A 12,786-nucleotide genomic window follows, 5' to 3' on the forward strand; every position below is an offset into this window, starting at 1 on the left:
AGCCCACCATAAACACTTACACCAGGTATGATTTTTACATTTACACTCCAACCTTGGAGCTGGGATTTCGTTTGTTTTCACAAAAGTTTTCATCTCATCTCATATTATTTAATCATTACAACTTTATTAAATTTTCACACAAAATAAAATAAACAATTCAATATTTTCAAATCTCAAGACAAAAATAATATTAAAAATATATATTCTAATAACATTTTATTCAATTTTTAACTTTCATCTCATCTCATATGCGAAAACAAACGAAGTAAATCCAAAGTCGCCAATGAGAAACCTCATACCTAACTAAGGTCTCGTTTGTTTTAACAGATGAGATGAGATGAGATGAGATACATTGAGATTAAAGTAAAAAGTTGAATAAAATATTGTTATAATATAATATTTTTAATATTATTTTTGTTTTGAAATTTGATAAAATTGAATTGTTTATTTTATTTTGTGTGAGAATTTAAAAAATTTGTAATGATTAAATCAAATGAGATGAATTTAGAGGAGTTGTAAAAATAAACTAGGCCTAAATTTCAAAATGTCCAACTGCTATTGCAATTCAAATTCATAGTAAACCCACCCACCCAACACTACTTGGAGTTCAAAATAATTCCACTTTTTTCGGTTTGAATTCAGAGATGAATTAAGATGGATTGAGATGATTTGTAAATAGTAAAATAAAAATTGAATTATTTATTATATTTTGTGTGAAAATTTGGAAAAATTATTTTAAAATTTGAAAAAATTAAATTGTTTATTATATTTTCTGTGAGAATTTAAAAAAGTTGTAATGGTGAGATGAGATGAGCTGAGGTGGGATGGATTACGAATACAAACGAGGCCTAAAATATCACTCTAATAAATTTTATCCATTCTATACCTCTTGAGAATATAATTTTTCTTTCGAAAGGATCACCCTTTAGACTGCTCCCTCCCTTTTTGCCTAATACAATTGCCATTTGCAAAGCCTCTTATCTTATTTTCATTGCTTTTTTCCTTCAATTTCTCCTATATATAGACGAAATATAGTCAGCCGATCATCGTGCAGCCATCACCCACCACCACACAAATTTTTCATGGACTCCTCAACCCTTGTGGCATGTGTTGTTCCACCGCCACCACTGGCAACTACTCGTAAAACACCACAGACGACTGTTTCTCGTCTTAAAAAACTTGTTCACCTAATCTAAGACAGAGGACTGCTTACTGGGATTCACTTACCTGTTCTTAGAAGTTCAAAAGCTGTACTATGAATGAATTAGCAAAGTTGTACGCATAATTTTTCTAATGTAAAGTTGTATTTGAATTGTAATAATGTTATTGCAATATACACTGGTCTAAAAGGCTGCAAGCCCACGAGACTCCTTCAAAGTGCATACAAAATGTTCATGAACTTGAAGATTGGGATTATAGCAGACATATACGAGTGATTCAAGTCCCACCAATTTTTGAGGGGGAAACCTAATAGAACCTTTATGATGATGAAATAAGTAAAACAAGAAAGACTTGGCTAGTAACCTATGAAGCCACAATGATTATCAGCTTAAAAGTCCAACAAAATTCAGCTATACCCTTCCTTTAAAAAAAAAAAAAAAAAGATAATTTAAAATTTAGCTACACCTATTCTCAGAAGGCTTCAACAGCACGACACCACGGGCGACATGTAACCTTTAAACAGAATATTAATGACGTACTAGTTCGTGGACTCGGGTGATCCATAGCCATAAGGGTTTTTGCTTGCCCAGTTCCATTGATCCTGGCACATCTCGTTGATGCCATATTTGGCCCTGCAAGAGGACATCAAACTTATAAGAAGAGATACAACACCACATGGAAATGCCCCAAAGCTAGAGGCCTTGAAAAAAATTTACCACTTAAGGAAACAAAAACAATTTTGATACATTTTCTCAACTTTTATAGTTATTTATAGCAGAGCTTATCAGGTTAAAATAATGGGAATTGTTAGCATGTGGACATCACGAATCCCTTTAGCTAGTGTTGATTGAATGATCTACACCTGAGTACTTATTTGCTTGTAAATTAGCACTTACTTCCAATTCAATTCCTTTTCTGCTTTTGCTGTTGATGCATAAACAATTTCAGCATCACCAGGTCGCCGCCCAGCCATTACGAGTGGAATTTTCTGGAACAGTAAGATATTTAAAGTAAAACTCAAGCTTAAGAAAAACAAATGCGATCCTAGATTCTTCCAGTGCAATTCAGAGAATTAAAAAGGCCTACATCAGGGAACCAGACTCATGCAAGCCTACTCCAGTTCAGGCAGAATAAAGATCTAACATTTAAGTTGTCAGAAGTTTTATGCATAGACGGGCCAATTACACTTGTCCAGATTGTGGCTATGTTAGTATCAGAACAGTTGTTCCATGCTTAACATATTTTCTCAACAGTTTATGCAGTATTCTTGGTATACGCATGCAATATTCTGCCTCTAACCCAAATTCAAAGGTTGTACATAAGGCAACACTCAAAACTAGGAACAAGAGGAATCCCACTGAGGTAGAACACCATGAAACTTGGATTTTGGCAACCAAATATAATGGAAGCTCTACTCAATAACAGAGAACCCCCAGAGTAACAATTAGCTCACGTGAACTACTTGGGTTCAGCAAAATGAACCCCCAAGCAATTATTCTATAAAAAAAATTAATAAAATTCAGTAAAATGTATAGGAACAATTGGAAAACTGAATACAAAAGTAGAGTTCTCTTTCTTTTACCTTGCCAGATGCCTCTTCAAATGCAGAAACCATCTCCAGAACTGATGTTCCCTTACCAGTTCCCAAGTTGTAAACATCACAACCTGTGGATATTACAGATTGGGTAAATGTAAGGGTACAGAGGAAACTATACTTAAGTAATAAACATCACGAGAAATTTAGACCTGAAATATGACTATTGTGACATTGTCATAATAACCCCATCAAATATTGTAATACAACCAACCATATAATCATTTAACACATCAGATTCATAGCGCCTACCTATACTAGGCTCGTCCAACTTTTGCAAGGCAGCAATGTGCCCATCAGCTAAATCAACAACATGAATGTAGTCGCGCACCTGAAAAGAGACGAGCAGTATCATAATCAAAAGCAAGGACCAGAAACTAAGGAGGAAAAATAATAGATACAGTTCTAATGACCCCAAATATTCTTCTACAATAATGCAGGACAAATACACAAAATATGTATGAATTATTCATACACCACTTACACATAAGAAAAATGGATGCCAAGCCAGTAATGAGAGAATTGAATCAAGTTAAAAGAACATACCCCAGTACCATCCTTAGTCAAATAGTCATTTCCAAAAACAGTCAGTGCAGGTCGTCTGCCAACAGCAACTTGCTGCACGAAGGGCATGAGGTTGTTTGGAATTCCACGGGGATCCTCACCAATATCACCACTATGATGTGCACCAACTGGATTGAAGTATCTTAGCAATATGATTTTCCATTCAGAGTCCGAGTGGTAGATATCACGACAAATTTCTTCAATGAAGAGCTGAAAGTATGAGGTGCATCCGATGTCATAAGTGAATTCTAAAGAGATGCTTCTCAATTGCACTTCAAGTCTGAAATTGTTCCAGTGGGTATGGTCAGGAATATTTTTGATTTGGCTAATATTTTGGGATGTAAGGTAGCTCCTTTAACTTTGAGATATCTTGGACTACCTTCAGGTGCTCCTCACAAATCAACTTCTATTTGGGATGGGGTTATTGAGAAGATTGGGAGGAGGTATTCTGGTTGGAAAAAGCTCTATTTGTCAAAAGGGGGGAAGAGTTACCTTGATAAAAAGTACATTGTCTAATCTCCCTACATATTTCCTTTCTCTTTTTCCTTTACCGGGGTGGCAAAAAGATTAGAGAGGATTTTTCGGAATTTCTTGTGGGATGGTAATGGGGAGGAAAGAAAATTTCATTTGGTGAATTGGAATAAGGTCTGTCAACCGGCTTCATGTGGAGGTTTGGGTGTGAGAAATTTAAAGCTTTTCAAAAAAGCTTTACTTGGGAAATGGATTTGGAGATACCATAACGAGAGTAGTGCATTATGGAGGCAAATTGTGGATGTTAAATATGGGAGGATGTGGGGGAGTTGGTGTACTAATGAAGCAAAAGGGGTGCATGAGGTGGGTTTGTGGAAGTCCATTCGGTTGGAATGGGGGGGATTTTGTCAAAAACATAAAATTCAAAGTGGGGGGGGATGGGACAAAAAATTTTTTTGGCATGATACTTGGTGCGGGGATTCAGCTCTTAAGTATGTATATCCTAATCTTTTTAGGATTGCTAGAGATAAAGGGGCTGCAGTGGCTGATTCTTATTAGTTTTCTAATTACATGTTACATTGGATTGTGGAATTCAACAGAGATGTGCAGGACTGGGAAGTGGGTGAAGTATCTGATTGTTTTGGAAGATTATATGATATGAAGATTGATCATAATAGGGAGGATAGTCTGCTGTGGGTGCAAGCTAATATCTCCAGATTTTCAGTGAAATCTTTTTACAAGGTGTTAACTAGTCGGGGAGCTAAAGACCATCCCTGGAAATGTATTTGGAGGGCAAAGGTGCCTAGCAAGGTTGCTTTCTTTTGTTGGCTGGTGTCTCTTCAGAAAATATTAACCACGGATAATTTGAGGAAGGGAGGTTTATTGGTGGTTGATTGGTGTTATATGTGTAAGAAGGATGGTGAATCTGTTAACCATCTTTTTCTTCATTGTGAGGTTGTGACGACACTGTGGAATGAGATTTTTGCAAGGGTAGGCATTGCTTGGGTGATGGCTATGCATGTGGTGGATTTCTTGGCTTGCTGGCAAGGTCTAGTGGGGAGTAGAGGCAGTGCAGCAGTGTGGAGGATGATCCCCTTGGGTTTATTTTGGTGCCTATGGTTGGAGAGGAATGTGAGGTGTTTTGGAGATTGTGAACATTCTATGGGGGAACTCAGTGAGTTTTTCTTTAGCACTTTAAGTTTTTGGGTGAAGAATCTTGTAAGGGATGGGAACATTTGTAAAGTTTTGCTTTAGTTGTGTTTTGTTTTATCTTGTATTTAGGTGTACTCACTTGTATACATCCTCTGTACTTGGGCTATGCCTATTTACTTGGAATAAAATTCTCTTATTAACTATCAAGAAAAAATTAGTGGGAAGCCAAAAAAACCAGGGGTGAATACAAGTAGGGGGCTCGAGTCAAAGGCCCCCAAATCTTTTATCTTTATTGATTACAATAAATCATTTTTATTGTTGACTAGTTATCATATGCCTGTTTGGCTTTCTGCCTACTAAGTACCTAATAAATGTATTACATACCTTGGTTCGTCCATATGGGTTTTCTGCAGAAAGAGGGAACTCTTCTGTGCATGGAACCTCCTTTGGCCAGCCATAGACAGTTGCTGAAGATGAGAACACAAGCTGAAATAATTCAAGAATATGGAATTGGTGAAGTAATATAAAGTCATGTAATTATTTATAAGATAGCTTTTCAGGTAAGGAGCACCATCGAGGGGGAAAATGTGGGGGAAATGGAACTTAAAAGAAAGATACAATAATGAGATCAACACAAGGGTACAATAGGAACAACTCAAAGATATGGCCTATGTAACGAATGTCATGCTCAAACTTAACTAAGACGTAATGCATCATGTTTTATTAATTTGCAATACAGGCAATCGCGGGCTCTGGACTTTAGTTGAATTGAACTACATGGCTCTTGTTTCACTAATAGATTCTTTTTGTTCCCGTAGTAAAGAGCATATTATTTCTTCATTATACAAAAAAAAAAGGAAAGGGCATATTATTGTTCCACTGTCATTACAGTTTTTTAGTGAAAAAATGAGGTTCTAAGACTGATGAAAAGAATATAAGCAGATTAGATGCTGCATATGTATCAATTCAACTGAGGTACAAGCATTAACAGAACATTTGCAGGGCCAGAACAACAATGAAGCGAATAATTTAAAGAAGAGAATCCCAACAGTGCAAATCATTGCCACAGATTTACAAGGAGGACATCCAAAAAAGAGCATCGATTCCAGATAACAAAACAAGTGTTTGTTAAGAAACCCTTTCCTGAGTACTGATATTCTCTTAAAGCTAAGAACAGAATAATAGACAAGCAGAAAAATTTGTATTTGTTAAAACGCCTTTGGTTTTAGAAAAACATGAACCTTGTGTATATACATGTGCCAGTGTTTTAAAGCCAAAAATGGCAGAATACCTTTTTGCATCCATGTGCAGCCATGACTTCCAACAAAGTAATTGTCCCAATTAAATTGTTGTTGTGGTATAACAATGGTTTCTGCACACTTTCACCAACTGCTTTTAACCCAGCAAAGTGTATGACAGCATCAAATCTGCAGATAAAACAGGACAGACAAGAAAACTTATGGCCTGAATAATGAAGCACGAGGATAAAAATTAAGAACAAAATATCGATTTTTTTCAAAAACAATTATTGAAATGGTTTTGTACGAGTAAAAATTTAAAAAAAAAAAAAAAAAAAGGTTGTTTTTCAGGCGAGACGATCTTTCAGATGCCTTAACATCAGAGGTTATATTTGTCTTCAAGGTAGAAACATTAATATAACTATATAGAGCTTGATTGGATAAAAAACCCCTGGTGATTTACTTTTGAGAATTCATGTACCAAAAGGAAAACCACCTGTAGCAAAGGAGATTGCCTTTGAAAATGTTGAAGGAGTACAATAATATTTGACAACAGTCGAATAGAATTCCTATCTAAACGGAAGTTCAAACATAATGTAAAACTGTCATGTCTGTCATAGACATAAAGTACTTACCGTGTTGAAGCAAAAATTTGTTCAAGTGCTGGTTTGTTCCGGACGTCTACCTGAGAGTGGAAATAGAAAATGTAAAGAATAGCACTATAACCATGTGTTTTTACTCGCATAAGATCTTACAACACGACACTTTTGGTCCGCGCATATGGATTAAATAAGGTAAAGTTTCTTTGATTGATATATATGACACCAGAATATGATAGTGATGGCACGTGTCTAGACTATTGCATAACAACCCGCATCAAACAAACTCTACTCTCCTCTTGAAACTTCAAAATTTGAAGCCCAATAACATGTGATCCATTTTCTATATTTTGGCAGGTCAATACACAACTCACGAACTCAGGGATGGAAACAATAATCTGACCCTCCACCTCTTATTTACGGGGTCCAAGGACCATCAGAATAAGTTGTAACACTGTAGAAAAACATCAATATGAAAACAAAAACAAAAAGGTTGAAAAAAAAAAACCCCAAAAAAAAGTTGAACAAAAAGCAAAAGGGAAACATAATCAATCTAAGGAACACCGCTAAACAAAAAACACGTTGCGGAATAAGATCAACCACATAAAGTCCGTAACTTTACGTTTGTGTTCAGAATAAAGTTTCCATAAAGCAATATATAATTTATATAAGTATGTATATGTGTATATGTACACTCACATTTCTACGTCCAACGTATATAAACATTTAATACAAATGTTCGGATCAGAGCCTAATTTCAAACACGCGTAAACTGGAATATTAGGCAACCTATGAATCAACAGACCATTAAAGCTCAAACCTTTCCAAACCAAAACAGCAAACCGCGTGTTGCAATTAAACAACGACCAAAACAAATACAAAATGAATAAGTTTCGTCTAGAGTTCGGATATATTCTTTCGTGAAAGAGAAATATAAACTCAGGAAATCCAAATGGGAAGAGTTGGACTCGGAACCTGGTGAAAGGAGAGGTTTTGGCCGAAATCGCCGGCGAGTTGTTTGACGCGCTGGAGTGCGACGGGGGAGGAGTTATCCAGGTTGTCGACAACGACGGTCTTGAAACCGCCGAATAAGAGCTGGAGTACGGTGTGGCTGCCAATGTAACCGGCTCCACCGGTGACGAGGATGTTCTTGGTCATGGCGATTCAAAGCGTTACGAAAGGCAAGACGGTAGCAACGAAGCTCGGAACGAATTTTGGTTATAACAGCCTAACAGGAGCACGAAAAGGATGAGGAGGTTGCCTATTTATAGGAATTGACTACTTCTGTTATTTCCAGGATTGACGTTTTTTAAAACATTAAATAACAACACATTAAATGATGAAAATTTAAGGAATTTAATAAACAAATTCCAAAAAACTAAAAAAAATCGGATTATTATTTTGTTTATTTGAGAAAATGACGTACCCACAAGATTTAGGAGATGTTTGAATTTAAAAATGAGTTGAAATGGATTAAGATAGTTTGTAAATAGTATAATAAAAGTTAAATTATTTATTATATTTAGTGTGAAAATTTGAAAAAGTTATTTTATAATTTGAAAAAGTTGAATTGTTTATTATTTTTTGTGTAGAAATTTGAGAAATTTGTGATGATGAGATGAGAAGAGTTGAAGTAAGTTTTGAATCCAAACATCTCCTTATTTAAATGAAAATAATGTTATACTCGTAACATAAGATTCATGTATGTGACAGATGTATATATATATATATATATATATATTTATATTTACAAGGATAAATCTATATACCACGTTTTTATTTCATGATGATGCATTATTTATCAAATTTTAAGGTTTTTTAAAAAAAATAAAAGATTATCTAAAAGAGATAAAAAAAAATATTACGTTTTATATAATGAGACGATAATATCATAATATTCAATAAATAATCTTATTATAGCTAATGCTTGCATGCCACATTAGTGAAACTAAAATAATATTGATTTCAGACTTTGATCTAGTAACTATTTTAGTCTGAATATGTAAATAATTTTTAAATTATTGGACGTACATTTGTAAAGAAATTCCTTAAATGCAAGTCGGAATTTTGTAAAAAAAATATATATATATCTTTTTTTTTTTAAGTTTTAATGATAAGAGACTTTCATACGTAGGGCTAGCATATAATAATTTATATGCACCGACGAATATTAAAACATGAATTGTCTGTCAGCCAGACGTCAATTCATTCATGGAGTTTGAATCTCATTCAACCACGCAAGAATCATAATGCCCCACTTATTGACATGGCCATGAGTGCAACATAAATAATTTTCCAATAATTTTTACTAACTTCAGACAAATTTCATATAAATCATTATAAAAAAATTGATTTCATCTAAAAAAATTATTCTTTATTTATGAGATTCACTTTTTATAAGCATCATTTGATTATACAGATGAGATGATATGGTTTATACAGCCCTTATCTTTTTTAGATTTATACTTGACATTACTCTAAATATAATAGTAACGATAAATGTATAATTATTTTTTATATAATCATGTATTAAAATGAATATATTTATATAAAATGATGTTATTTTTACAAATTATTTTATAATCATTCATTTAAAGTATGATTATATAAAAATTGTAAAAAATAATTATGAACGTATCATTTTCTTAAATATAATAGATTGCCAACGAATGTAAGGGGAAATGAAGGATAATTTTTTTAAAAAAGAAAATTGGAATTATAACATTATTATTTTTTTCTCTAGAGGACTTAATTACTTTTCACTTTTAATGTTTTAAAAATATGAATATTGATAAATAAAAGATTTTGATAAAAATAAATTTATCAATTGACATAATTTGATGTTGTATATCAAATTATAAAATTCTTATCATAAAATAAATTTAATAGATTATATAAAATTACGTTATTTTATAAATTTATTTTTATAAAAAAAATTTATTATTGTAACACTTGTCATAAATATTAGATAAAATGGAACAAATCTCAGTTTTACTTCCAATAATGTGTATTCTCGATTGAAAGGTGAAATACGTATGTGTAAAGTAATAAAGGAAGAAAAGCCACTTTCCATCCTTTGTAGCGGACGTCGTTAACACGAAAGGGGAAAATGGTACCGCTTTCGTGAATGCTCCGCCTAAAAAGTTCGTCATCCAAGCCACGGATTCCAGTGTTTTTTTTATTTATTTAGAGAAAATAATATTTGTGCACTAATATTTAGACAGTGTTGCGTAACTAAAAAAAAAATATTATAGATACAAAATAATCCTATAGAGAGATCTCACACACTGATCAATGTGTCATATCTCTTTTTTTTTTTTCTTTTTATTTCCCCTCTCCACGTACCTCTTCCCGCCTCCTCCTTTCCCTCTCCCCACCCCCTCAACCAAATCGAGAGAAGAGAGATAGAGATATATATATATATATATATATATATATATCGTACATGTCAGTGAGGGGCAGTAACAACGATGACGATGACGAAAGTGAGGGGTGCGACAACGACTTTGATGAGGGGCGAGGAAGGTTCAACAACGATGTTGGTGAGAGGTTGCGGCAACGACAACAGTAAGGGGTTGAGAAAAGAGGAGAGAGAGAGAGAGAGGAGATGAGGAAAATGAGAAAAAAAAATGAATGAGAGACGTTAGTATGCCGCATCAGTATGTAAGGTCCATTTATATCTCTAACAATCCTATAAACAAAATATTGCATGTAAGTTTCTCATTGAATATTGACAATATATTTTATGGGAATTGCTAGGGCTACCGAGAGGTGTTCTCGAGAGTTTCCACCAATAAGTATAAAATATATATTATTTATTTTGTATGTTTTTTTTAAATATTTTTTAAATCACTTTAAACATTTAAAAAAAATCATATACTCATTAAAAAACACTTCATTAAGCATTAAATGAAAACAAAACAAAAAACAAATCGGGAGAAACTCTTGAGACGATATATAGGTGGATAAAGAGAATAAAGAGTTATAATGTTCACGAGTACAAAAATTGTGGATATAATTGTTATATATGATGCAATTTATGACTTGTTTAGGCATTTGAGTATATCATAATTATATAAATACTAATAAAATAGAATGTGAATAGTAGTAAAATGGTTGGAATTAAGATATTTTATTAGATTTTAAAAAATGAGAAAAAATTGATTAAATATATTGTAAAATTAAAAATTGTTTGAATATAATTTTTTAATTTTACTTTTGTTTTAAAGTTTGAAAATATTGTATTGATTTTTGTGTTTTGTTTTAAAATTTGTAAAAATTGTAATGATTAATTAATGATAAGATAAGAAGCTTAGAAATAACACTTTATATTTGAGTTATGTTTAAAATGAATATTATGAGAAATTTTGAGACTTTCTCGTTTCTTCTACATTGCCAAACAAGCTCTTAATGTAACAATAGAATATTGATACACATCAGACATAATGTATTTTAATCCAATTTATTACTTTTTCATATGTTTATTGTATTTAAGAGATAGATGACAACTGAAGAGATTGAATTTGGATCTACCTACTTTGAAGATGAAGATGAGAAATTATTCAAAATGAAGAATTTAGATCCCTAGAGTTCCTGTTCGAATTATATGGCGTAAGGTGAGAGAGATGTTTCGTAACATTCATGATTGTTTGATTGAATTTTTTGAATATCATTAAATGCTTAATAAATATTATGGGATCCACTTTATTTATTTATCTATATATATATATATATATATATATATCTGTCTTATTTTAAATCCAAACAAAATCCTAAGAAATTCATATTCCAACGCGAAATGAATTATAAAACATTGTGACTTTTTGGTATACGTTAACACCAATATATTTAAAAATAAAATATTATCATAAATAAACACCAATATTGTTTATAGACAAACATCAAAATATGTAATTGATTTTTGAAAGCCTGATTAAATTAGTTTGTCATTGAAGAACTGCAAAATCTATGAATTGCCAATGGAGAAAACACACATGAAAGAGAATTAATGGATGAGTGATGTCATTTATATGCATATAGGACCCACTATTTGTTGAGTACACTTGAAGTATAAAACATTTACAAGAAGAAATGTGCATTATAGAAGAAATCAAATTAATCAGTTAAAATTTGATAAAGAAATCACAAGAAGAATGAATCATATCATAGATTGAGGGATAAAAACATGTGCTCTTCAACAACATCAAACTACACACACACACACAATAAAAATATGTGCTCTCTAACAACAAGAAGTATTCTTAGATGAATACACTAGTTACCACTGCAGTTCAGGATGCACGTACAATCCAACATTACGTATTAAACACACAAGAGCTGCTCTCAAATCTACCAGTCACTCGTTATTTCCACCATAAGCAAATTCTAATCTTTCTAAAAAATGCTCAGTTGCAACTAATATCATAAACAAAGTAATTGTGACTGCATCAAAAACTTTTCGAAAAAACACTGTTGGAAGATGGCACAATAGCAACAGTCTAACCGGTTATGTTCAGTGGTCCTTTGGTAGTGCTGAGTAGCCATTTTGTACTTCAAAACTCCCAACATGTAATAAAAGATGGCACAACGACAAACTATCTAACATGCACTCAACATGTTCGACAAAATTCCAATAAGCTAAGTACGGTGCAATTTAACAAAATGGGAGATCGTTGCTTACTCGGTACGAGCGGGTCTTGGGAGCCGTGCTTACCGATTTCTTCAACGGCATAACTTGGTGAAGCTTCACCGTGGAGGAGCGTCGCTTTGGGGGATGAATGCTACAGGGAAGATGGATTTGTGCTTTCGTCATAGGCCTTTTTTATAGGGGGAATGGGGCTACACCAAGTGGTCCACGACGACACACCACTCTTACTGTTTGCATTCAACAACTGATCACGGGTTGGGTAAAAATGAAAAATAAACTAGCAGATTTGATTAAAGTAAGAGCAGAAGGAGCAAGAGATCAGTTTGACCACATGCTAGAGGTGAGCATAGTTGTTTGTTT

At 33.2% G+C, this 12,786-nt stretch overlaps 1 protein-coding gene across 1 annotated transcript; it reads right to left on the reverse strand.

The window, feature by feature from the left end:
* Nucleotides 1-1,285: 1,285 nt before the first annotated feature.
* Nucleotides 1,286-8,024, reverse strand: LOC109019638 (UDP-glucose 4-epimerase GEPI48-like). The gene is made up of 9 exons (XM_019001979.2): nt 7,755-8,024; nt 6,816-6,865; nt 6,234-6,369; nt 5,327-5,428; nt 3,302-3,529; nt 3,008-3,086; nt 2,744-2,826; nt 2,058-2,149; nt 1,286-1,793 (listed from the first exon to the last, which is right to left on the reverse strand). Exons 1-9 carry the CDS (start codon nt 7,935-7,937, stop codon nt 1,700-1,702), a joined length of 1,047 nt encoding a protein of 348 aa, XP_018857524.1. The 5' UTR covers nt 7,938-8,024; the 3' UTR covers nt 1,286-1,699.
* Between the last annotated feature and the right edge of the window lie 4,762 nt (nt 8,025-12,786).

This window comes from Juglans regia, chromosome 2, assembly GCF_001411555.2.
Source record: "Juglans regia cultivar Chandler chromosome 2, Walnut 2.0, whole genome shotgun sequence".
Lineage (NCBI taxonomy): Eukaryota > Viridiplantae > Streptophyta > Magnoliopsida > Fagales > Juglandaceae > Juglans > Juglans regia.

Excerpts from the sequence above, each read along its gene's own strand:
- LOC109019638 (XM_019001979.2), bottom strand. The coding sequence starts at position 7,937 with ATGACCAAGAACATCCTCGTCACCGGTGGAGCCGGTTACATTGGCAGC. Across the intron at positions 5,429-6,233 it reads CTGCACATGGATGCAAAAAG|CTTGTGTTCTCATCTTCAGC; the intron begins GTATTCTGCCAT and ends GAATTATTTCAG. Across the intron at positions 2,150-2,743 it reads TTGAAGAGGCATCTGGCAAG|AAAATTCCACTCGTAATGGC; the intron begins GTAAAAGAAAGA and ends TTACTGTTCCAG.